General features: G+C 47.0%; 1 protein-coding gene and 1 non-coding gene across 4 annotated transcripts; both read left to right on the top strand.

Moving 5' to 3' along the window:
* The first annotated feature begins 254 nt into the window (after positions 1 to 254).
* LOC100283405 (cell division cycle 2-related protein kinase 7) lies at positions 255 to 24,556 on the top strand. Of its 3 annotated transcripts, NM_001402535.1 has the most exons (12): positions 291 to 531; positions 641 to 753; positions 2,308 to 2,389; positions 2,483 to 2,573; positions 2,663 to 2,689; positions 2,823 to 2,920; positions 12,118 to 12,190; positions 12,310 to 12,424; positions 12,567 to 12,684; positions 23,714 to 23,859; positions 23,957 to 24,014; positions 24,184 to 24,553. In NM_001402535.1, the coding sequence occupies exons 2-12, from the start codon at positions 701 to 703 to the stop codon at positions 24,229 to 24,231; spliced, it is 909 nt and encodes a 302-aa protein (NP_001389464.1). In that variant the 5' UTR covers positions 291 to 531; positions 641 to 700; the 3' UTR covers positions 24,232 to 24,553. The 3 variants fall into 3 exon arrangements, with proteins under 3 accessions (XP_008677342.1, NP_001389464.1, NP_001149778.1); XM_008679120.3 differs by lacking the exon at positions 641 to 753 and having other exon boundaries at positions 255 to 531; positions 23,723 to 23,859; positions 24,184 to 24,556; NM_001156306.2 differs by lacking the exon at positions 641 to 753 and having other exon boundaries at positions 305 to 531.
* LOC111590803 (U2 spliceosomal RNA) lies at positions 4,528 to 4,725 on the top strand. Its single transcript, XR_004855829.1, has one exon. It is a non-coding gene; the product is annotated as a U2 spliceosomal RNA (small nuclear RNA).
* Positions 24,557 to 24,708: the final 152 nt, after the last annotated feature.

Below are 24,708 nucleotides of genomic sequence, written 5' to 3' on the forward strand. Positions count from 1 at the left end.
TGAGTAGCAAAAGAGGCATTTCAAAAATTTATATTGTAACCCTCAAAACTCTATGAAATTTGCAACTCTGAAGTTAGCGTGTTTGGTTGGCTCTCACCAGCTCTCTCTCTTTTATTGTAATGCCAAACATGCTCTCATGGCTAAAGTCATAAGCAATCTAGATTTTGTGCACAACTTTTGTTTTAGGCATGAAAAAAAGTGGAGCGAAACGGGCCGGCCCACTTTAACAAGCCCAGACTCAAGATGGAAGCGGTATACGACTGGGTCGCTTTGACTTACGTAGGACACTCCCGACTCTAGCCTCCTGCGGCTTCCGCATCCTCCGCTTCGTGTCGTCTGCCCTGCTGCCCAAGCCTCCGGAGGTTCTAGCGGAGCCGGCTCACTCTCGCGACACCGCCGCGGCCTCCGGCTATATATGGACGGCGAGGAGGCGCCCCTTGGCGCGCTCAACCTGGCTGAGTACGCCCCCGCCGGCGCCCGCACCGTCGACTGCTACAGGCGCATCCGCAAGATCGGCGAGGGCACCTACGGGTAAGCGAGCTGAACCGAAATCTCCTCGGCGGCACGCTGACCGGGCTAGAATTTCCCTTGCATTTTGGCCTGTTCCGCCTGAATCGTTCGCCGCGCGCTGCAATTGCAGTAGATGTTGAGTGGCCGTGGGATCGTACGGCCGGCGGCGGAATGATGATCCGTTTGGTCCATGGATGCACGATTCATGGCGTACTTGGAGCCAATTGTCGGCGGAGACTTTGTGTAGGTCATCACTTGTTGGTGGAGCAACAGTGCTTTTGCTTTTTCGCCCTAGTTGCCGTCAGTTATTGGCATCATTAAAGCTGTAATCTTTTAGTTGCTTAGGGTTCCCTCGATAGTGTTGGACAATATCGGTAGGTATGTCTGTCAGAATGGCTGAACTGTTAGACAGGCGTATGCATTAAGTCATGATGTATAGCAACCATGAAAACTTTGTCTATGTATATAATGCAGCTAGGTTATGTCTTTTTATTTGTCTGATGAGGTGGGGGGGGGGGATCCCATAACATCTGTTACTAACCTGATTATATGCATTTTAACTGGAATTTCACTTGTTTATGCTTACAACTTTGGTTCAGTTGGTCAGCTTTCATCTTTTTGGACATCCTGAGTCCTAAAAGTGATGTTTTCTCTTGTACGATTTTCCCGTGATAAGCTTTTATCTGTAGAAAGCATAATTTAGGAATTCATATCTCAATCTGTTGGTGCACATTAGGTCATCAAAAAGATTTTCACAAAGTAGTCAATTCAAGATATGTTGTCAAGTCCCCCCTGTTCAGCCAATGCTTTTGTAGAAAACAGTTTATGATGACGAGTTGGAGACACTAGAGCCCTATCTAGAATTTTGTGCATATAGAAAAATGATTTTCTATGTGTTTGAGCAATAGTTCAGGTTAAGGACCAGGCACTGCTATGTTCTTACGTTTTCGATCCCCCTGACCCCGACCGTTCATTTGCTTTGTACCGGAACTAGAGTCAACTCTGGAGCTTGTTCCCTTTGGCCAAAAGAAAGAAAATTTCCACTTTAAAAGTATATATCATTGTTTATCCAGTAATTTATAGCCTTGAACGTCTTTATTCTGGAAATATAATTTAAACATATGCACTAAAAATGTAAGGTTTCACAAGATATTATTTTTCTCTCAGTTGGTAAGTGTTTGAATCTTGTGCTTTCTTTTCTTCCTGTTTTGACTATTGTAAAATACTCCCTCTGAGATGGTCTGATAATCTGATTGTATTCAGTGGAACGTAAATAAAACAGCGCATACCTTATATTCTGTATCTAAAACGGTTAATGGGGGCAAGCACCTCCATTGCAAATTTGATTCTGAACTGTGCAACACGCAAGGTGTATGAAGATGCAAAAGACCAAACCTCTTGAGAAAATTTTTCGGCATTTTTGTACAATCAGTAGATCCATTAGGTATAGTCTTTCACACTGACAATAATTTGTAGTTCTTTCTGAACCCCTACTTTTATTCAACTAGGTGGACTATAATGGTCTTCCGTTATGTCTTAAGATCTTTGAAATAACCTGCTAAACATGGTTCTTTGAAATAACAATGGTTAAATTATCAATCTTGATGTTCTTTCTTGTCCTTAGGATTATTTCATGATAAGAAAATGGAATGAAGGAGATCTCCTGCCATATTTTCATTAGTTTTATTTCCTTGACATCTACATTGATCTGCCAGGGCATTTTACTACTACATGAATATTCATGATCTATCTAACCACCTAATTTGTCACTGTTGTGTCTTTTCCTACAAATCTCAGTGAGGTGTTTGAAGCTGTGGATATTATTACTGGGGAAAGAGCAGCACTTAAGAAAATAAAACTGGATGATGGCAAAGAAGGGGTAAGCTTTATCATCTCAACAAAGTTAATAATACTCAAGCACATTGTTCTGTGCGTGTTATAGGCCCCTCTGAACTGTTCAGTACCTATGTAGTTTCCACGCCAAATCTTGCGTGAGATTAAACTATTAAAAAAGCTGGATCATGAGAACATCATCAGATTGAAAGAGATTGTAGTATCTCCTGGTAACAAATGTTCATCTAGTCATTTCTAGATATATAATGGAGTGCATGATACAATGACATTGCTTAACCATTTTTAATTTTTTTCCCAGGTTCTGCACATGGAACAGGCGGATCAGGTATAGTATCACTCACTTCTCTTTTGTTTACTTGCTTATATTCTTCACTAATGTACCCCATGCTGATGGATTAATATTTTCCTTGTTTAATAATTTTTTACATGCACATAATTTTATCCTATGGACTATGCAGATGATCACATCTATAGGGGAGATATCTACATGGTGTTTGAATACATGGACCATGATTTGAAGAAAGTATTGCACCATAGTGCCCCATCCCAAGTCAAGGTACTGAAGTGTTCTTCCATCCATAAATTTTGGGCACATTTCTCTTCACATTTTTTCTAGCAATCTAAGGCATGGTTTGCTTCTGTATGCATGTTTTTTGTTGATTTTTTTAGTAGTGCCTCTGTTAACTCAAGTTTGTTGCATGGCATTATCAATGTTGGTTGCGGCGTTAGCCACTAGTAATCACGTATGAATGTATGATGCTGCTTCATGGTCTATTTCCAGGGGTTGAGGCCAGTATTTGGGCATCACGCTTATACTGATTTTGGCCAGAACATAGATAACAAGCAAATGAGCTCATGTTTTTCACCTGTACAATATAAAGAGAAAGTTATCTGTCCTAATTTGCTCAAAAACATAGCAGAACATAACAAAATAGCATATGTCACATTAGGACCTTCAGCAGCATGGGAGCTTGAAATATGATTTTCAGCAGAAGAGGGGCTTGAAACAACTGGCTTATAAGGTTATCTCCAGTAGATTACCCATTCCTATACCCATATTTAAACTCCACTCTGCAAACAGTGCAGTCTATAGTGCAAAACAATGTTTTGGGTGACCATATGGGTGAACTGCTGGACACGGTCTAACTGTCTAAAGCTACAAAGTCTTCAACCTCCTGTTCATCTTGGCTAAACAATGAATCAAGTGATCAACTAAAGACAATAAAAATATTTCTAAATTAAAGAGAAACAAGGGAGATGTATAGTCTCTACTATATTAAAGCACCAGTTTCAATGGTCGTCCCGCGTCATCTTTTTACAAAAAAATCCCTTGTATTTCTTCAAAATCAACCCACGGTCCCAGATCATATCCCATCCCTATTCTATTTGTTTGCACAACAGCGTTCTCGCAGCTGTCGCTCTAGCAACAAACCCTGTTCATTTCGCAACAACCTCCGCTCGCTTCTTCCGCCGTTGCACCGCCACCGGCGAGGAGGATTACGGCGCTTGCCTCCAGATAAGGATGCTCGCTAGGTGATAAAACTTGCATCGAGTACACCCAACTCTAAACCTCCTCGTCGCCCCTAGGGATCGGGAGCCTGTCTCCTCGTCTTCCGCTCTGGCGCGAGCTCTGCTCCGCTCCTTCAACATAGGGTGTAGTTCGTGCATTCCACACATCACCAAATGTGGCGAGGTCTTATACAAATTTCTAACCATTTAATTGTGGAACATTGCTAGAGCATAACTATGAAAAAGTTTTGTTCATGCCGAATTAATTTCACATTGAATTTTAAGTGAAACCAACTATGCAATTGGAAACGAGTACACGGCTCTATAAAAGCGGAAAATGTTTTTATTGTTTGATAGATACTCTAAAGACAAGAGCAAGTATGTATTTCAGTAAGCATGTTAAGCATTAGAGGATAAACTTGTTGTATTTGGTATTTCAGGAATGATCTTGTTGGCGTACTTGCGCTTTTCTATGTCTTGCTAAACTTGGAGAAAATTGTTAATCCATCACCATAAATGAATTTGCATGTGTTACCTATGAAAACTCAATGATGATTTTGGTTAGGGCATCAGATCTACACCATCTTCTCGCTCCCAAGTCCCAAGCCAAAACATTGGCTATAATTTAATTCGAGTATAGGGGCTCCTTTCCAACTCATTTTTTGGTCTTTTGGCTAAGATCAAGTGTAATATTTGTTTTACCAGTTCAATATCTGGAATATGAACAATATGTTCACTTTGACATTAAATTCATTTATTATGGGTATTTTTATGTGGAGGGTCCATTAAGACTCTCAAGTGTCGCTACCCAATCAATATCATCAAATATGGTTGGGTACCGTCGCAACTCACGGGTATTAGACTAGTTTAGTTAATGTTAGAGTGTATATGTATCCAGTCCTTATTGGGCCGTGCGGGTCCCTTTCGGCTTAGGTTTCCTGTTAGATGGCCCATTAGGGACTCCCCTTTATATTGTACAACTCTCTTTGGAATGCACTTAGGGGTTCCAACATGGTATCAGAGCCTAGGGTTTTTCTCTCCTGTAAATAGCCCCCGGTCTCCTCTCCTAGACGTCGGCGCTCTCTCCTTTCCCCTGCCATGGCCGACCGACCGCCGCCCTCAGGGGCCTTCCCTCCCCGCACTTCTTCCTCTCTGGAGCAGGCCCTGCGTCTCTCGACCATGCGTCGTCCTTGGGGGCCGCCGGGCTTCTCCCTCGTCGCCACTAGTGCTCCGATCGCGGGTGACATCGACGTCGGCGCAACCGTCCCTGGCGCCACCGCTCTGCCCTCAGCGCGAGCGGATCCGGCGCGGCGGCGCGGGAGGCCTCGGCGCAGGCACCCTCGCCCTCGGTGCCCACGACCTTGGCCCGGACGGATCAATCGCGGGAGGCCTCGGCGCAGGCGCTCCCACGCTCGGCCATGCCACTAGGATCCTCCCTGGCACGAGCTTTTTCAGCCTCCCCTTCTCCGTGGACAGCAACTCGCGCGTGCTGGCCGCTGCTCTTTCTGGTGCGCTCGGCATACCCCTGTCCTCCTACGGCGACTCTGGCTTCGTCTCCGACGGCTTCCCCCCTCCAGCGTCGTCCCCATCACCGATGATGCCGCCTTCTGGGCCGCCATGCTCGCGTCGGGCTTCCCATACAACGTCATGACCAGCGGGGCCCACGACTTGGTTGTCGGGGATCACACCGGCACCACTGCCTCGACGTACTCTGCCCCCTGACCGCCTCGCAGCGGCCGCCTACCGACGCTGTCGCTGCCACCCTGGTCGCCGCCCAAGCCGCTGCTATGGCCGCTCGTTGGCGTGCGCAGGACCGCATGTGCCTTGGAGCAGGAGCAGGCGACTGCCGATGCCCTCGAGTGTCAGTTCGCCGAGACTTACCGTCGTCTCGCGGGCAAGGGTGTCCAGGGCAGCACTCTCCGACCTCTGCCATGACCATCCACAGCACGCTCCACGCACAGGCCTTAGGTATCCCCAGCATTCGGGCACTCGTCACCGACGTTCTCGGCCCCGACTCCCTTCAGTACGCCCGATGGCACCAGCAGGTTTTGCAGATCTTGTGTCGCTACGCCCTCGAAGCCCACATCCTCTTCAACACCACCGAGCCGTCCGAGTCCTGGTTTCGGATGGACCAGGTGGTGCTCACCTGGATCTTCGGCACCATCACTGCTGAGCTGCAGGATATTGCCGGCGAGCTGGACAACACAGCTCGTCGGGTCTGGGTCGCGCTCGAGACTCACTTCCGCGGCAACTACCAGGCCCGGAAGCTATACCTGGAGGTTGCCTTCCACCAGCTTGTTTAGGGGGACCTATCTGCCACTGAGTACTGCCGTCAGATGAAGACGTTGGCTGACTCTCTCCGTGTCCTTAGGGCTTATCTCATGGATGAGAGTCTCGTCCTCAACATCTTGCGTGGCCTGAGCCCTCGCTACGGGCACCTGAAGGCCATCCTCAAGCGCCAGAAGCCATTCCCCACATTCGAGCATGTCCGCAACGACCTCCTGCTCGAGGAGCTCGAGTCCACCGCCGACACTGCCACTGCCACGACCCTCTACAACGCCACTCGGACCGCTCCTTCGGACTCCGGGGGGCTCCTCACCACCCCTCTCCGCCTTCGCCAGCCTTCGGAGTCCCTCGTCAGGCTTCTAGCTCCGGAGGTGGTCGTGGCAGCCGAGGCCGCAAGGGCGGTGGCAAGGGAGTTCGCGGTGGTGGCCGTGCTCCAGCAGGCAGGGGTGGCGCTTAGTGGCCATCCTTCTACAACCCGTAGACCGACGGCATCTCTATGTGGTCGGGGCCGTCCGCGGGTACCTCTGCGCCACGCCCTACCGACGATCTTCCTTGTCGCTCCACCACCGACGGCGCCCCTGGCTCCTCTACACCAGTCGGGGCTCCTTCCGCTTTCGGGCCCTCCAGCTCAGCTCGAGTGGGGTACTTGGGGTGGCGGGTGGGACCAGCAGTCCTTCAGCACAATGACGCTGGCCCCGCCCACCAGTGTCATTGACTGGGTGGCCAACTTTGGCGCGTCGTACCACACCACTCCGGACGTAGGTATCCTCTCCTCCACCTCTCCCCCTCACCCCTCTCTCCCTTCTATTGTTGTTGGAAATGGGTCTGTCCTTCCCGTCACCTCAGTAGGCGACACAGTCCTTTTCGGTCCATTCCATTTAAACAACGTCCTTGTTGCTCCCAACATCATTCAAAATCTTCTTTCTGTTTGTCAGTTCACTACTGACAATTCTTGTTCTATGGAGTTTGACCCGTTTGGTTTGCGGTGAAGGATCTGGCTACCAGGACCCTTCTCGCCAGATGTGACAGCTCTAGGCCCTTATACACCCTTTGCCTGCCTGCTACCTCTTCTACGACCCATGTGTCACACGCCCTCGTTGCTGCTGCTTTGTCCGTCACTTGGCACCGTCGACTTGGCCACCCCGGGCGTGATGTGATGTCCAAGCTGTGTAGCAGCTCCACTGTGTCTTGTAGTCGGGGCTCTTTTGAGCATCATTGTCATGCATGTCAGCTAGGTCGCCATGTTCGGCTTCCCTTCCTTACCTCCTCTTCCAGAGCGGCATGCATTTTTGATCTGATACACTATGATGTATGGACCTCATCTGTTATCAGTATTTCTGGTTATAAGTACTATTTGATCATTTTGGATGAATTTTCCCATTATTCGTGGATTTTTCCCTTGTGTTTGAAGTTCGACACGTTTCTCATGCTCTTACTTCTTCGCTTGGGTTTCCACTAAGTTTGGTCGCACCATTCGGAGTGTTCAGTGCAACAACGTGCGGGAGTTCGATAACTCCGTGTCTCGTGACTTCTTCCTCTCCCACGATGTCCAGTTGAGGATGTCTTGCCCCTATTCCTCCCCTCAGAACGGCAGGGCTGAGCGCACAATTCGTACTACGAACAATGTCATGTGTTCCCTGTTGTTCTAGGCCTCCCTTTCCGCTCGCTACTGGGCTGAGGGCTTGGTCACTACCACCTACCTCCTCAACCGCCTCCCCACCAAGGCGGTTTCTCACCCCACTCCTTTTTCTGCTCTGTTTGGCACCTCCCCCTCTTACGACCACCTTCGAGTTTTTGGGTGTGCTTGCTACCCTAACCTCTCTGCCACTGCCGCCCATAAGCTCGCCCCTCGTTCCGCTCGGGTGCGTTTCTTGGGTACTCCCCGGATCACAAGGGGTACCAGTGCCTCGATCTCTCCTCCCATAGGATCATCATCTCTTGTCATGTCGTCTTTGACGAGTCTGACTTCCCTTTCTCTACCTTCTCTTCCGCTGCCTCTCTTACGGAGCTCGACTCCCTCCTGGACGACGATTCTGCGGTTCCCTCCATCGTTCCTCCCTTCCCTGTTTCGTCCACGGGTACACCTCCCGCGCCGCCACACGCGGCCCCAGTGTCTTTCGCACCGCCACACGTGGCCCCGATGTCTCCCATGCAGTCTCGCCCGGCCTCGGAGTCTCTCGTGCCGCCAGTCAGCCACACGCGGCCCCGACGTCTCCTGCGCAGCCCCGGAGTCTCCCGCGCCGCTACGCGCGACACCGACGCCACCCGCGCAGCCACACGCGGCCTCGTCGTCTCCGTCCTTTCCACGCTTCGTCGACCCTGTCCGTGTCTACCAGCGACGTGGCCAGCCTTGTGCATCGGCCCGCTCTTGCACCCAGCCACCGGTGTACCATCCCGTGGCCATTCACCGAGACCTGGGCCACATCCACCCGATGGTTACCCGACGGGCTGCCGGTGTTCTCCAGCCCGTCGACCGCCTTGTCCCCTCGGCTTTGTCCTCTCCGGCGCTCTCCCCCGTATCCAGCTCCGTCCGTAGAGAGCTCGCCGATCCAAATTGGCGGCATGCTATGGAGTACGAGGCTCTACAGGCCAACCACACCTGGGACCCGGTGCCACGCCCTTCCGGCGCCAACGTGGTCACGGGGAAGTGGATCTTCAAGCAGAAGCTGAAGGCTAACGGATCTTTGGACAGGTACAAGGCTCGGTGGGTCCTACGGGGCTTCACTCAGCGTCCCAGGGTTGACTACGACGAGACTTTCAACCCCATGGTGAAGCCCGCCACCGTTTGGACCGTCCTGACCCTGGCGCTCTCCCGGGAGTGGCTGGTGCATCAGCTTGACGTCAAGAAAGCCTTCCTTCACAGCACCCTCACGAAGATGGTCTATTGCATCCAGCCGACTAGCTTTGTTGACCCAGCTCATCCTACCTGGTCTACAAGCTCAACCGGTCCCTCTACGGCCTCAAGCAGGCGCCCAGAGCATGGTATAGTCGCTTCGCCACCTTCTTACTCTCGCAGGGCTTCGTCGAGGCCAAGTCAGACACCTTCTTGTTCGTCTTCCGCCGCGGATCGTACACGGCGTATCTCCTCCTCTACGCCGGCGACATCGTCCTCATGTCCTCCTCCGTCGACCTTCTGCGTCGCATCATCTCCTGCCTCTAGTAGGAGTTTGCGATGAAGGACATGGGTGAGCTGCACCACTTCCTAGGGTCACCGTCGAGTGCCGCTCTCCCGGGATGTTCCTCCACCAACGCCGGTACACCATGGACATCTTGGAGCGCACTAGCATGGCTGACTGCAAGCCGTGGGCGACTCCGGTCGACACTCACATCAAGGCCTCCTTCGATGCTGGGGTTCCGGTGGCCGACCCCACTGGCTATCGTAGCCTGCCGGGGCTCTCCGGTAACTCATCTTCACCCGCCCGACATCGCCTACGTCGTCCAGCTGGTGTGCCTCCACACGCACAACCCCTGGGAGCCGCACCTCACCGATATGAAGCGGATCCTGCGGTATCTTCGGGGTACCCTCGACTTCAGCCTTCTTCGTCGGCCCGCGATCACCGAGCTTTGGGTCTACACTGACGCCGACAGGGCGGGCTGTCGAGACACGCGTCGATCCACTTCAGGCTACGCCGTGTTCTTGGGAGACAACCTTGTCTCCTGGTCGTCAAAGCTCTAGCCGGTTGTCTCTCGTTCTAGTGCAGAGGCAGAGTACCGCGCCGTGGCCAACGACGTGGCTCTGCTAGTTGCTACCGGAACTCCACAGTCCGTTGATGAGGAGCACCCTGGTCTACTGCGATAACGTTAGCGCTGTCTACCTTTCCACCAACCCCGTTCAACATCAGCGCACAAAGCATGTCGAGATTGACCTCCACTTCATCCGCGAGCATGTCGCCATTGGAGATGTTCGTGTCCTTCACGTTCCGACCACCTCGCAGTTCACCAACGTCTTCACGAAGGGGCTTCCGACTATAGTGTTTGAGGAGTTTTGGTCCAGTCTCAACATCTGTCGTGGCTAGAGTTTCGCCATTAGAGTGTATCTGTATCCGGTCCTTATTGGGTCGTGCGGGTCCCTCTGGGCTTAGGTTTCCTGTTAGATGGCCCATTAGGGACTCCCGTTTATATTGTACAACTCTCTCTTTGGAATGCAGTTAGGGTTTACAACAATTAACCCTAGCCCTACCCAATTAATCTAATCATAAATCATAGTTGCAATTGGAACTAAATTCATACAAAGGGAGTGTGAAGCTTACCTTCTGGGGTTTTCGTACATGAATTCACAGCCCTATTGCTGCATCCATTGTGCCCTGGCAACTGGAGCATAGACACGTGAGCGGGGTGAGTCGAAGAAAGGAGAGAAGTTGAAGCGTCATAGTCAAAGTGGTGTGGAACAGCACAAATAGTTCTGCCTGGCTTGGCTGGGCTTATTCTCAATCCTCCATGGATGTGCCACAAATGTCAAGAAAACAATAATAACATCATTGGAAACAAAAATTGGCGTACCTTTTGCGATTAGATGTCATCCCTAGTATCCATGGACATGGGTGAAAAACAATAAGCAACCATTGGCTTTGGTGAGATGTCATCCCAGACTCCATGGGATCTGAGATGACTAAGATGAAGCTCTCATGAGCGATGGCGAGATCATCACTGATTGCACGGACAGTGGTGAAAGCTGTAAAGCTCATGGGTTTATGCTGATGCACCACTACCAGTGACCTATATTTGTTATTTTGTTCTCATACATGCATAAGCTGATTCTCTGTGGGAAGTGGTTATCTGATTGAAAATAATTCTGTAGGATTAACACTATGCGTACAGTGTTTCTGTGTGTGAAGTGAATTAGGAGAAGCTACTTCTTTAACTCCGAGCCTGCTAGTCGATTTCAGAGAATCATTTCACAGAATCAGCAAAGAACCACCTCTCAGTAAAGAACTGTTTGGCAGAGCTTCTCCTGGATTCATCCTGGAAGCTGTTCTAGGAGCTCTATCAAACTAGCCCTAATTTTCCATTCAAATTTTCATTATGTGCCTGTTGGGATCACATTTTCGAAAAAAAAACTGTTGGGGCAGGGCATATCCTAGCTTGAGTTACTAGATCCCTTGCAGATGCCTTGACGTATTGCTATGTGCCTGTGCACTAAACATGCATTCAAGTGGCCATAAATTGATTGGCATGCCATGAAATAATGCATTTTACTTAAGGACTTGACTTGGGAAAATAAGTCAATAAGTCATTTTTAGTAGATCCTTGGCTAAGGTGCTGAAGAGAAACAGACCCAAGAGTCACGGTGACAGGCCTAAAACCTCCAACATGTCACAGGAACACAATATCACACAAGAACATAGACGAGCACAAGTGTTTTGGTGGCTGGGATGACTTGGCCTTTTGTGGTTCTCTTCTACTAATATAGTCAGTGTGAGCTACAAATCAGGCTGTGATAGCCCCTAATAAATGCAGAAAATTACCCAACTAACCAGCCTATTAGAACATCTCCAACAGCATGACCTATAAAAATGCTCTATAATTTTAAATTGAGTATATTTTGTAGGAATTAGGGCACCAACAAAATATTCTGCTCCAACAGTAAAGCCCTAAATGTAGATTATAGGACAGCCCACTATGGTGTAGTATATTTGAGGCACTTGAGAGGGTGCCCTATAATTTTTTGATCAAATTTTAAAAAATGAGGCACCGTTGGAGTGGTTTTTCCTATATAGAGCCGTATATTTCAATTTGAGGCATCAGTCTGAGGCATTGTTGGAGATGCTTTTACTTCCTATTACTCTATATGCTGAAATTTAGTTAATGTAAATGCTATGAACCAAGACACATGATTGTTTCCAACACACGGAGTGTGTACTTACTGAAAAAATATGAATTAACAATGAGATGTGTCATTACTCATTAGTGTGTTCCTTAAAATGACTAATTATTGACTCAAATTTTTCATTCCTTCAGGTTTATATGGGGCAGCTGCTAAAAGGATTGCAGTACTGCCATGCCAACAATGTACTTCATCGGGATATCAAAGGTTTTCACTTTTTTTAGATTTAACTTGAAACTTTGAATCTCTGGTCATTTGTGCCTTCGACCTGATTTTCCCTGGCTATGTTTGATCTCATAATTACCTGTTTATTGAATTGTTTGTAGGGGCTAATCTTCTAATAACTGGTGGTAAGTTGTTAAAACTCGCAGATTTTGGCCTTGCAAGGCTGTTCACTAGAGACGGAACTTTAACAAATCATGTCATCACTTTATGGTACCGGTAAGTGCAATATGGAATGGGGGAAATAACATCATAACACATTTGATTGGGCCAATACCTTTCTACCCACTTATACTAACACAACTTTTTCCATGAATATGTGCTGATGTGGACATCATGACAAACTGTTCATACTTCATAGACCCCCTGAGTTGCTTCTTGGTGCCACAAGTTATGCTGAACCTGTGGATATTTGGTCTGTCGGTTGCATATTTGCAGAATTTTTACTTAAGAAACCATTATTTCCTGGCAGAACTGAGGTATGATGCATACACTTCTCATTTGTGCTCTTGCTCCCAGCGCTATTTTTCCTATAATAAGTGAACTATTATTTACATGAGATTTGGTTTTGTGAACATTGAACATGATGAGTATTTTATGTTGTACACACAAGATTAGATTGATTGATTGCCATGTACATGATACATGTGTATATACTATAGGTTTTGTCAAAGCTAGAGGCCGTAGTAACCCTAGGGTCATCCGGTCATGGGCCTTAGGCCAACCATGCTGTAAACCTAACCAGCCCACTAACAGCCTGTCACATGCATGATGCACAAATACAAAAAATGTGCGTATTTATCTATTTTTTTACTATTATATGATCCCTATTGTACTTTGTTCTATTATGCATTTTTTGTTACACTGATATCATAGTTTTTAAGGCGATAAGACGAGGTAAGGCGACTAACCCGAGAAGAGGTTTAAAGAGATAGCTCTGCTAGCCTGCTCACCAACCAGCCCAGTCCAGCCCATTGACCAAGCAGCCCAGCTCACTGCACTTAATTTTTAGGTCTAGGTAGGCCTCTCGACGACCCATGGCCAGCTTGGCATCATCCCCTGCGCCCTTATCGCCTCCCCTCCCATCTTCTTTGTTTTTTTTCTTCTACCTCTGTCCAGGCACCACACAAGGAGCAGCTCCATTCATGGCCGCATCCCCGCCACTTCCCTCAATCAATTCCAAATCCCTCTCACCCATAGGTCCTACACCTTCCTAGTTCCCTCCCAAACTAGTTCTACCCCAGCCTCAAACTACATCGTATTGGGAATTTCAGATCTCGTGGACGCGGTTTGTCGCCGCCACCGAGCTTGAGCTCACCGCCGGCGACCCCCTTTTGACCTGTGTATTCTCCATACAACACATTGTATTGCTTGCTGGTGAGTTCCTATTGCTCATGCCCATCCTATCTCTTGACGTTCATTGAGTTTCCAGTTTCCACGATCGCCTTACTCAAATTTCTAAGGCTAGGCGGCACCTTACCATTCTAGTTGGCCTTACCGCTTAAGCAACACTTCAAGGACGCCTTAAAAACCGTGACTGATATTTGTTAGATGAACATATCTATGTTATGTATTTTTTCACTATTATAATTGGTTTAGTGCATATTGTAAGAACCTTGTTTTCCGCTTTGGGGACTGGCGGACTGCAATACAGTGTGATTTTGCATTTCCTAACATGGTAATAAAGCTAGGTTTAGGTTCGAGATCCATTTACCTGGTTACCACCATTGGTGAGCCGTCAGTGAGGTGGTTGTGCAACTCTCCCTCTCCCCCTTCCTGTGGCTCCATCTCACGCTTTCGTTTTGTGTGGGTCCGTGCCGTGCACTTTCACTCCATGGCACAGATCTTCGTTGAGGTATATTCTATAGAGGTAGCCAAATTAGATCAGTGATCGATTTCTAGGCTTCATTGTAAATCTAAATTGTTACTTTTAATTATGTAAATTAATATTTCAAAGTGCATTCAAAGGTAGGGCATTTCCCATTGATATAGGAACTTCCGTACCAGGAATAATAGTATCTCCAATTATAGCCGAATGTAAAATATATCTCTTTTCACTATCCTCATAGTGCATGAGACAAAAGTATGCATTTCTATTAGGGTCATATTCTATGGTTACGATTCTACCAGATATCTTTTTGATTCTGTCAAAAATTGATTTTATGGTATAGGCGCTTATGACCTTGCCCTCTATGCCTTGCGGTAGTGATTTCTCTGGCATTACGACCTTTACCACAATGGTGCCATCCACGAAACGTGATGTCGTGGCTCAGGTGTTGGCCCCACACTTGCTTGTTGCAACCGCCTCTGCCCTCTACCTCGCAACCCCTGTCTTGTGGCTTGCATGTTGGCGCTGTCGCATGCCGACGCTTGCTTAAGCCTGCTCTGTCGAGTCCCTTCGCACTCCGATTTTGGCCCCGACCTGCTCCGTCTGGCTCCCTTGCTTCGGCATAGTTGTGCCAATAAGCGACCAACCTGTCCTTGTGCTATGCTATGAGCCCTTTGCTTTGCTCTATGTACACCAAAAAAAAGAAGAGAATGAGCACAACCAGTGGACCTCATGGCATCATCCACTCGTCCCAACGTCGTTCTAGTTCCCCGGTGACTAGTTATCTTCGATGGCATCAAATGGGGGCTGAATTTTTCTTCAACATGGAGGTTCACATGGGTGGTCAACAACTCTGGGGGTATCTCATTAGTGAGTGGGCATGTCCATCTTGTCGTGCTCTTCCGATGCTTCCTAGTTCCCACATCCGTCGGATGTTGCCGATGATGCTAAGAGCACTTTGCTTGAGGTGTTCGATGTTGCCATGGAGGACTACCAGTATAGACGATGGAGAAGTTCCAGTTCGGTGAAGACGATGGTGACTTCAAAGAGGACGCATGGCAACAATGGTGGCCACACCGACCGTGACTGTGATGTTTTCCACGACCATGGTGATTTTCACGATCGTGACTACATGAACCTGACACCTACTTCACCTGCGTGACCATGATGGCTAATCATACCATGATCGACATCTCGATTGGTATGTTCACCACAGCTACCCTGGCTTCGATGACCACGATGAACGCCGCGATAGGCCTCGCCCTTCGAAGATCAACTTCTCTTGCTTCAACGACATGTCCGATCTGCTCATGTGGCTGAACAAGTGTGACAACTACTTCTGCGACCATTGCACCATGGAGAAGGTCTGGCTGGCATCCTTGCATTTAGATGGCATTGCAGCGGACTGGTTTACTAGACGGAGCGCAACTTGGGCCTCGGTTCATGGCCGTGCTTCGTTGAGTTTGTCAACTTGCACTTGGGATTGCCAATTCGCTCCAACTTCCTTGGTGAACTCAAGGCCTTACATCGCATGAGCATCTTGGAGTATCAGGGGCACTTTGTGGCGCTGTTGTCTCACCGTGAGGAGCTCACAACATAGCACAAGATCGACCTCTTTATTGTTAGCCTGGTCAACCACTGGCCTTCGATGTCGAGCTCCAACACCCTTCCAATCTACAGTCAGCGATGCGTCTGGCCTAAGGCATATGAGCACCGCCAGGTCAAGGCCTCCTCTGCCACCACCCACAACAATACCTAAGTCATTGAGATGTTATCTGGGAGTCAACATCATCATTCTTCTCCTCGGTGCTTCTTGTTCACAAGCATGATGATAGTTGGTGTTGTTGCTTCGACTATTGTGCCCTCAATGATTGTACTGTCAAAGATAGTGTCCTCATCTTGGTGATGGTCGAGCTCCTCGATGAGTTGAAGGACGCCTGTCTCCCACCAATATTGACCTCCGGAGAGGTCTAAGGACTAATATCCAGAAGAGCAGTGTGTTCCCAATCTGCTGTGGGGAAGAAGATTTGAATTGTTTACAAGACTTGCTGCCATGTAATATTTCAGATTTTCCATGTAAGTACCTTGGTCTGCCTTTGTCTCCCAAGAAACTCACAAGGGACCAGGTTCAGGCCATCGTTGATTGAGTTGCTAGCCTTCTGCCAGGATGGAAAGCTGAACTTATGACCAGGGCTGGTAGAGCTATTCATGTGCAGTTTGTCATGACGGCAAAGATGATTTATGCAGCTTTGGCACTTGACCTTCTTGTTTGGGCCATCAAAGCAATTGTTAAGTTGAGGAAGGGCTTCCTTTGGAGGGGCAGGAAAGAGTTCCGTGGTGGTCATTGCCTCTTGGCTTGGCCTAAGGTTACCCGTCCCAAGGAGCTGGGTGGTCTTGGGATTAGTGAGCTAAAGAACCTATGTTGGGCTCTGAGAGCTCGTTGGCCATGGCTGCAGAAAACAGACCCCAGTAGGCCTTGGACGGACTTCCCCACTCGTGTATGTAAGGTGGTTAAAAATTTGATCGCTGCAGCCATTATTACTAAGCTCGGTGATGGAGCCAATACCCTCTTCTGGAAGGATAGATGGTTGGATGGGAAATGTATTAAGGACATAGCTCCTGCAGTGTTTGATTTGGTGCCCCCGCGTCTTGCCAACAGACGGTTGGTCAAAGATGCGCTCCCTAATTTTCAGTGGATCTCCGATGTGAATGGGGCAATTTCAGTTAGAGTCATTGCTGAATTCTTGGAACTTTGTGAAGTTGTGCTCCAGCCTGGAATAAGGGATCGCCACTTATGGAAATTCAGCGCTTCAGGGGAGTATACAACTAGTTCTGCTTATAAAGCTCTCTTCCTTGGTTCGGTTCAGTTCGAACCAGCAGAACGTGTGTGGAAATCTTGGGCTCCTGGAAAGTGCAAGTTCTTTATATGGCTTGTGGAACATAATAGGTGCTGGACTGCTGACAGGCTTATAAAAAGAGGACTAGACCGACCTGAGCAGTGCCCCCTGTGCGACCAAGAGGCTGAAACCATAAATCATTTGCTGGTCAAATGTGTTTTTGCCATACAGTTCTGGTTTCATTTCCTTAGTTCAGTGGGGCTGCAGGAACTGTGTCCAGCTCATGAGGATTCTTTTGAGTCGTGGTGGAAGTCTAGCAGCTCTCGGGCATCTGATTTTTTGAGAAAAGGTTTTAATTCCTTAGTGATCCTAGGTGCTTGGACCATTTGGAAGCATAGGAATAGATGTGTCTTTGATGGTTGTAATCCCAGCCTGGTCACAACCCTTAGAGTGGCTAGGAAAGAGGCGGTGCTATGGTCCTTGACTGGAGCCAAGGCCCTGTCCTTCCTCCAAGTTGATGAGTTGCTAGCTTAGATCAGCGTTGTGGGTCGTGTTTCCTCCATGATAGTCGGTGATCCTTAGTTAGTCTCTAAGTGGTGTGTGTGTTCTGTACCGGGGTTCTCTCCCCCTTTCCTATTCTTCTATTAATGCAATGATGCGCAACTCTCCTGCGTATTCCAGAAAAAAAAAGTTCCTCGTGGGTTGAACACTTACAACATGTCAACATTGTGCTGCAACAGATGCACGCTCATCACCTCTTCACCAAGTGTTCCAAGTGCTTCTTTGGCGAACCATCGGTGGCGTCGGCGGTGGAGGCATGACTGCAGCCTCGGATGTCTCGTGCTCTGCATGTGCTTAGCGACCGGGACACGATCTTCACCAGCAGCTTCTGGGAGTCGTTCAAGCTAGCAGGTGCCAAGCTCCTGCACAACTCCGCCTTCCATCCGCATACAGATGGCCAGTCCAAGGTGTAGTTGCATCATCGTCATGCAGGCTACCTGCATTGGTGTCCTACATCCGCATACAGATGGTCAGCCAATAGCTCTGGCACCATGACACCTTCATGGCATTAATTTGCAAGTGTCTCTTGCTAGCCCAGGACGTCATGAAGGAACATCAGGACAAGAAGCGGTGCCTAGTGGAGTACTCGGTCGGCGACTGTGTTTGGCTCCGTCTGCATCAGCATACAACTGTCGACACCACGACAACTTCCTCCAAGCTGGGGCCTCACTACTTTGGGCCCTACTAGATCACCGAGCAGATTGATGCCGTCACATACCGTCTATGTCTCCCTCCTAATACCTGCATATTAGATTGAAACCCTAACCATAAATCAGGGTAGGCATGTGTATATATATTGATAGAGTATGGGCTGAGCGAAAGGCCCTCCTGCATCCTCGGGTATGGTGCCCCAGCTCCCACCCCTAGTTCGTGACTACCACCTCGTCTACGGTCGTCATTCTCCCGACTCTGGCGTGCCCTCGACTGCCTGCATCTCTCCCTCGTTGGCTTCCCTTCCCAGTTCGGCTCCGACATCAGCGTCGACCCCTCCACCAGAGCCACGACTTTTGTCACCAGCGTTGGCCCCTCCATCGGAGCCACATCGTCCTGTAACTCGCTCTGCGACTGGCACCATCCCAGGGTGCAGTACAGGAACCTCAACACCATTGCTGCATCGCCAGCACCTCCATCGATCCCGGCTAACTACCGCAGTGGCCTGGCCGATGCCAACTCGCGTGTAGTCATGACCGATGAATTCAAGGCTCTTGTCGACAACCACACATGGCGCCCCGTCCCTCGGTCCCTTGGCGCCAATGTTGTGACATGCAAGTGGATCTTCAAGCATAAGTTCCACTCCGACGACACTCTTTCTCGTCACATGGCACATTGGGTGGTCTGCGGCTTCTCCCAGCGCCATGACATCGACTACGGCGAGACGTTCAACCCGGTTGTCAAACCGGCAACCATTCGGATGGTTCTCAGTGTCGCCACCTCTAGCGCCTGGTCGACCAACCAACTACATGTGAAGAACGCCTTTCTTCATGGCTAGGGGTGTAAACGGTACGGATATTATCCGACCATCCGACCGTCCGAAGAGGCTAATTATTCGGTTGGATAATTTTTTTCGGATATCCGCAGAATTTTCGGATTTCGGATTCGAATTCGGATAATACAGTTCGGATATCGGATACGGATATGATATGCCTGATATCCGTCGGATTTCGGATATCCGGATATCTTCTCGGATAACTGTCCGGATTTCATATTTCGGATATCCGGATATCTACCCAGATATCTTACCAGATTTCAGATTTCAGATATTCGGATAGTTACATGTGAAATCGCCCTAAATATCCAAGTTTCAACATAATCAATACTTCACTTTATCATTTTCATATGGGAATTTGAGGTTATGTTCTTATGTAATGTTTATTGTTCCTGGTAACATATTTGCAATTTTCGGTCGATAGTGGAATATTTTATGAATTTAAATGCATTTTGATAATTTTCTATAGAAAAAATTATAATATTACACAAATAGTCTCAAAAAATCATGAAATTTGATGGAGGAGCAATATATGCCCATATAGCATCCTAAAAAATGTTTGGGCCATAAAATCTAAAGATTGCCAACATTTCTTTCAAATCACTTTCACTTGTTACATGAGTTACATGTGATATCACCTTAACTATCCAAATTTTAACATAATCAATACTTCACTTTATCATTTTCACATAGGTACTTCATATTATCTTTAATAGAATGTTTATTGGTTCTGGTAACTTTTTTGAAGTTTTTGGTAGACACTAGATTATTTTATGATTTTAATTACATTTTGATGATTTTTTGTAGAAAGAAATTAATAATACACAAATAGTCTTAGAAATTCGTAAAATTTGACGGAGGGTTAACATTTGTCTACATAAAATTCTAAAAAATGTTTGGGCCATAAAGTCCATAAGATGTCAGTGATTCTTTTCATTTTCTTACACTTGTTGTGTGAGTTACACGTGAAATCAGCTTAAGTATCCAAGTTTCAACATAACCTTTACTTCACTTTCTCATTTTCATGTAGGGACTTGAGGTTATCTTCTTATGGAATGTTTATTAGTCTTGATAACTTATTTGTAATTTTTGGTCGATACTATAATACTTTATGGATTTAAATGCATTTTGATGATTTTCTGTAAAAAGAAATTAATAATATACAAATAGTCTCAGAAATTTACGAAATTTGGTGTATGAGTAACATATGTCCATATAGCATCCTCAAAAATGTTTGAACCATAAAACCACAAGATGTCATCAATTATTTCATTTTATTTCTACTTATTTGTGAAACCCGTAATGATTACATGTGAAACCACCATAATAATAAGTGAAACCACATATCATAATAACACGTGAAACCACATATCATAGTTATCAATATTTTATGAATTTAATTGCATTTTAATGATTTTCTACATAAAGAAATTAACAATACTCAAAATAGCCTTAGAAATTCATGGATTTTTATGGAGGTGTAGCATATGTGCACATATAATCCTCAAAAATATTTGGACTAAAGGAGAGGCTAAATGATTACAACTATGATATGTCTGGAATGGTGTCTTACACAATATCCGACAAAAATATTCGTTACCGACGCTATCCGTGTCCGATTAGCTCCGTATTCGATCCACGATTATCCGTATTTGTATTCGAGAACATCCGTATTTGTATTCGTATTCGAAGCTATCCGTATTCGAATTCGAATCCGACTAAAAATATGAAAACAAATATGATTTCATTGATATCCGTCCGTATTCGATCCGATTACACCCCTATTCATGGCCACCTCAACGAGACAGTTTATTGCCAGCAGCCCCCTGGTTTCATCGACCCCACCACCCCCGATCACGTCTACCTTCTGCAAAAGTCCCTGTACGGACTTAAGTAGGCTCCTCGAGCCTAGTACTAGTGGTTTGCTTCGTTCATTCGACAGCTTGGCTTCGTCACATCGACATCCGACACCTCTCTCTTTGTTCACAAAGAGGGTGTGCAGATCGCCTACTTGCTGCTCTCATCGACGACATCATCCTCAGCGCCTCGTCCTCGACTCTCATATAGCATGTGATGACCAAACTCACCTCTGAATTCACCATGAGTGATCTTGACGACCTATACCACTTCCTCGACATCTCCGTCACCCGCTCTGTAGATGGCCTATTTCTGTCTCAGCGACAATATGCTGTGGACCTTCTCCAGGACGCCAGCATGGCTGAGTGTCACTCTACAGCGACTCCCGTTGACACTCATGCCAAGACTCTACACTTCTGCCAGCCTCGACTATAGGAGCCTTGTGGGTGCTCTTCAATATCTCACTCTGACCCGACCTAGCATACACGGTCCAGCAGGTGTGCCTATTCATGCACGATCCCCACGAGCCTCACCTTGCGCTGGTCAAGCGCATCTTTCGCTACGTAAAGGGCACACTCGGCTCCGGACTCCACATTGGTACTGGCTCCATTCAGTCCCTCATCGCTAGGGATGGTAAGTTTAACAGGTCCCCGCGGGGAACGGGGATGGGGAATGCCCTGTCCCCGTTTACCCGTCGGGGGAGGACTTTTCCCCGTTTACATCCCCGTGGGGGAGAACCTTCCCCATCCCCATCCCCTAATGGAGGAATTCCCCGCGGGGAATCGGGGATCGGGGCCCCATTGCTATCTCTACTCACCGCTTACTCTAATGCGGATTGGACTGCCTGTTCGGACTTTTGACACTCTACCTTCGGCTTCTGCGTCTTCCTCGATGGCAACTTGGTTTCCTAGTCTTCCAAGTGTCAGACCACGGTGTCTAGGTCCACTGCTGAAGTCGTCGAGTGTTGTTGGCTTCGCCAACTTTTGACACTCTTTCCATGTTCTTTGAGATATTCTAGGGATATTCTAGATTGATAGCTTTCCATGTAATTGGATATATTCCATGTACTGCAAGTCATATTGACTATATATTAAAGGTCACCCCCCTCCATCAGGGTGTGTGGTGTTTCCCATTGGGCGCCAGTATAGGCGACACCCACGACGTCCACGAAGCCTGGCCCGTGGCTAGTCTAGCCAAGCGTGGGACCGGTTTATTGGATCAGGAAGGAAGTAATTAGGAGGATTAGTAGAAGTGCTCCAAAGTACAAGGGGCACTTGATTTGCTGTAATCATCATTGAAGAAGGAATAAACCTCCCAGGCGGGTGGGTTTCTTTTCGACTATGGCGACTGGCGATTCAGCCGCAGCCGCCGTCGACGAAACCACCGCGCCACTTCCTCGCTATCCTCAGCGCCCCAGTTCTTGATCCCAATTGCTCTTCCGATCTCCACTATGCACTCCTCACTGCCACGCAGCATCACAATTCACACACACATTACTGTGCTTCCAAATATCCAAGGCCACTAGGGTAATGAGTGAATTAAGCCCTTTTTTCATCTCCTTAGGCACATCCTTGATTGCCGGTTCCACCAGCTTGAAAATTTGCTAGCAGAAACCGGACTGAGATGGGGCTCAACCCAATTTCTGAAGAATAACAAACCATACCTGTCTAGCGAAGATGCAAGAGATCAACAAGTGCTGGATGGAATCTCTTGTGTGATCACAAAGAGGACAGGTCGCTGGATGAGGAAATCTCTTTGCTAGATGATCACCAGTCGAACATATAGTTGATTGCAGGGCAAATGAAGGACTTGCAATTTTGTGAAGCCCAGCTCTTCCAAATTCTGCTCGATGGAGCAAAGTGAATGGAGCCAAGAAAGTAAGCATTGTAGGCTCATTTGCTAGAATAAGTACTAGACCTGCTGAGCTTCCATCGGTGCTGATCTTCAATCCCCTCGCAACATATTATCAACCAAATCCCATAGCAAGAGGTTCCCTCTCAGGACCAGGACAGACCGACAGAGAGTGTGTACCTTTAATATCTGAGACCCTATGGGGGGTCTCCAAAGCCTGCAGAACCGGGTGCTGTTTTATGACTTAGGAATTGTTTTGAAAAGATTATAGGTGCCAGTTGCCCAACTCAGAAACTGTATTTGCTCGCAGCCACCTATTGGACCAGAACGGGATGCCTTCCCCATTACCAACTATGAATTCCACAGCAACCTTGAAAATAACCTGAGCATTTTGAGTGATTTGAAATTTTGAATAGGTAATCCTGCCCAAGGCGAGAACTGTCTGTCTTGTCAAGACAAAGCCACCTAACGCGGAGAGGCCATCCTAAATACACCAGATCATGAATATCAATCCCTCCATATTGTAGTGGCATTTTGACTAGATTCCAGGAAACCAGACAGTTTCCATCATTCGCTTTTGCTTGAACAAGTCGATTTTCTTTTGATTACTCAAGTCCATAGATGCATCTATTCATATCTTATGGAAAGATGATTTCCATCAAATAGCACATCTTTGGAAGAGGGATTTTATTTCTTTAGACCATCAGAATTCAGTACTTTTTTAAGACCACCTTTAAACAAATGTGGATGTTAGCATTATGGTTTCATGCGTTTTTTTTTTGTCAATTAGTACCTTGGACTTATTGAATTGAAGTGTTGTATATATTTGTTTTTACTTTTCTCAGTTTGTCCAGTGATTTCTGTTTGTGTTGGATATCCTAGTAATAAAACACGTTAATGGCTATTTTCATGTTTTCACTTATAGTCAGCTCCTTTAACTCTTTACTCGTGAGCATGCCAACACATTTCTTTACAATATTTCCTCGAATATGGATGAGTAGTTTCAGATTATTGATATCATTCAATTTTTTTCCTATTTTGTTATGTTTATGCTTGAAACCATGACAGAAGCTTGTGTTTTGTTTTAGCAAGAGCAGTTATCAAAAATATTTGAACTGTGTGGATCTCCAAACGAGGAAAGCTGGCCAGGTGTTTCCAAGCTACCATTGTATAAGACAATGACTATCCGTCCTGCGACTCCTACCAAACGAAGCCTGAGAGATATTTTGCAGAAGTAATCCACTGACTATTTCATACGCCTAGGTATTTGGTGTGGTTACCATTATTTTTTTTACGTTTGGATTTAATTATGTCAAAAAAATTGTTTGCAGCTTTGACTGTCCTGCAGTTGAATTAATTGAACGGATGTTGATCCTTAATCCTTCACAGGTATGTTGCTCTTATGTTTCAGACATTATCTTTCAACATTGGCTTTGTTATCTGGGATTTCGATATGATATGAGGCATGCTGAGCAATGCAAACTTCATATCAGCAATATCAGCTAATTTGAGAAATGCTGGAAATGGTCTAATAATCAGTGTCTGTCTTCGTTTGCAGAGGATTTCTGCACAAGATGCTCTTGGTGCGGCATACTTCATCAACTAAACTCATATGGGGGTGTGGGGTGTGTGTGTGTGTTGGGGGGGGGGGGGGGGGGGGGGGTATAGATTCGCTGTTCTTTTCGAGTGCGACTAAGTTTTGTTTACCTTGTCAGGATGGGTCTAGGGATCTCTAATTGGTGTAAGTACTACCTGAAGACTGAAAGTCTTGTTTCTCCTGCTGACATTGGATTTAGGACTAGCAAGCAGTTTAACTTTCTCTGTTCTAGCTTTAAACATAATATATATAGATGCATTGTACATTATTACTCATGGGGAAAAATGTATTTGATTATTAATTAATAGCAAGTGATTCTTGGTATATTTTCATATGATAGCGTTTCATATCTGCCCCCAAAGTCCAAACTATCTAACCTAATGCAAATCGGCCCCAGCAAGCATGCTAGTTTGCTTCAACAGCTGAGGCCTACATGAAGAATCAATTGACCATATATATGATTTCTGCGCGATGCCACTGGCTGTA

The sequence above is a fragment of the Zea mays genome, chromosome 1, assembly GCF_902167145.1.
Source record: "Zea mays cultivar B73 chromosome 1, Zm-B73-REFERENCE-NAM-5.0, whole genome shotgun sequence".
NCBI classification, from domain to species: domain Eukaryota; kingdom Viridiplantae; phylum Streptophyta; class Magnoliopsida; order Poales; family Poaceae; genus Zea; species Zea mays.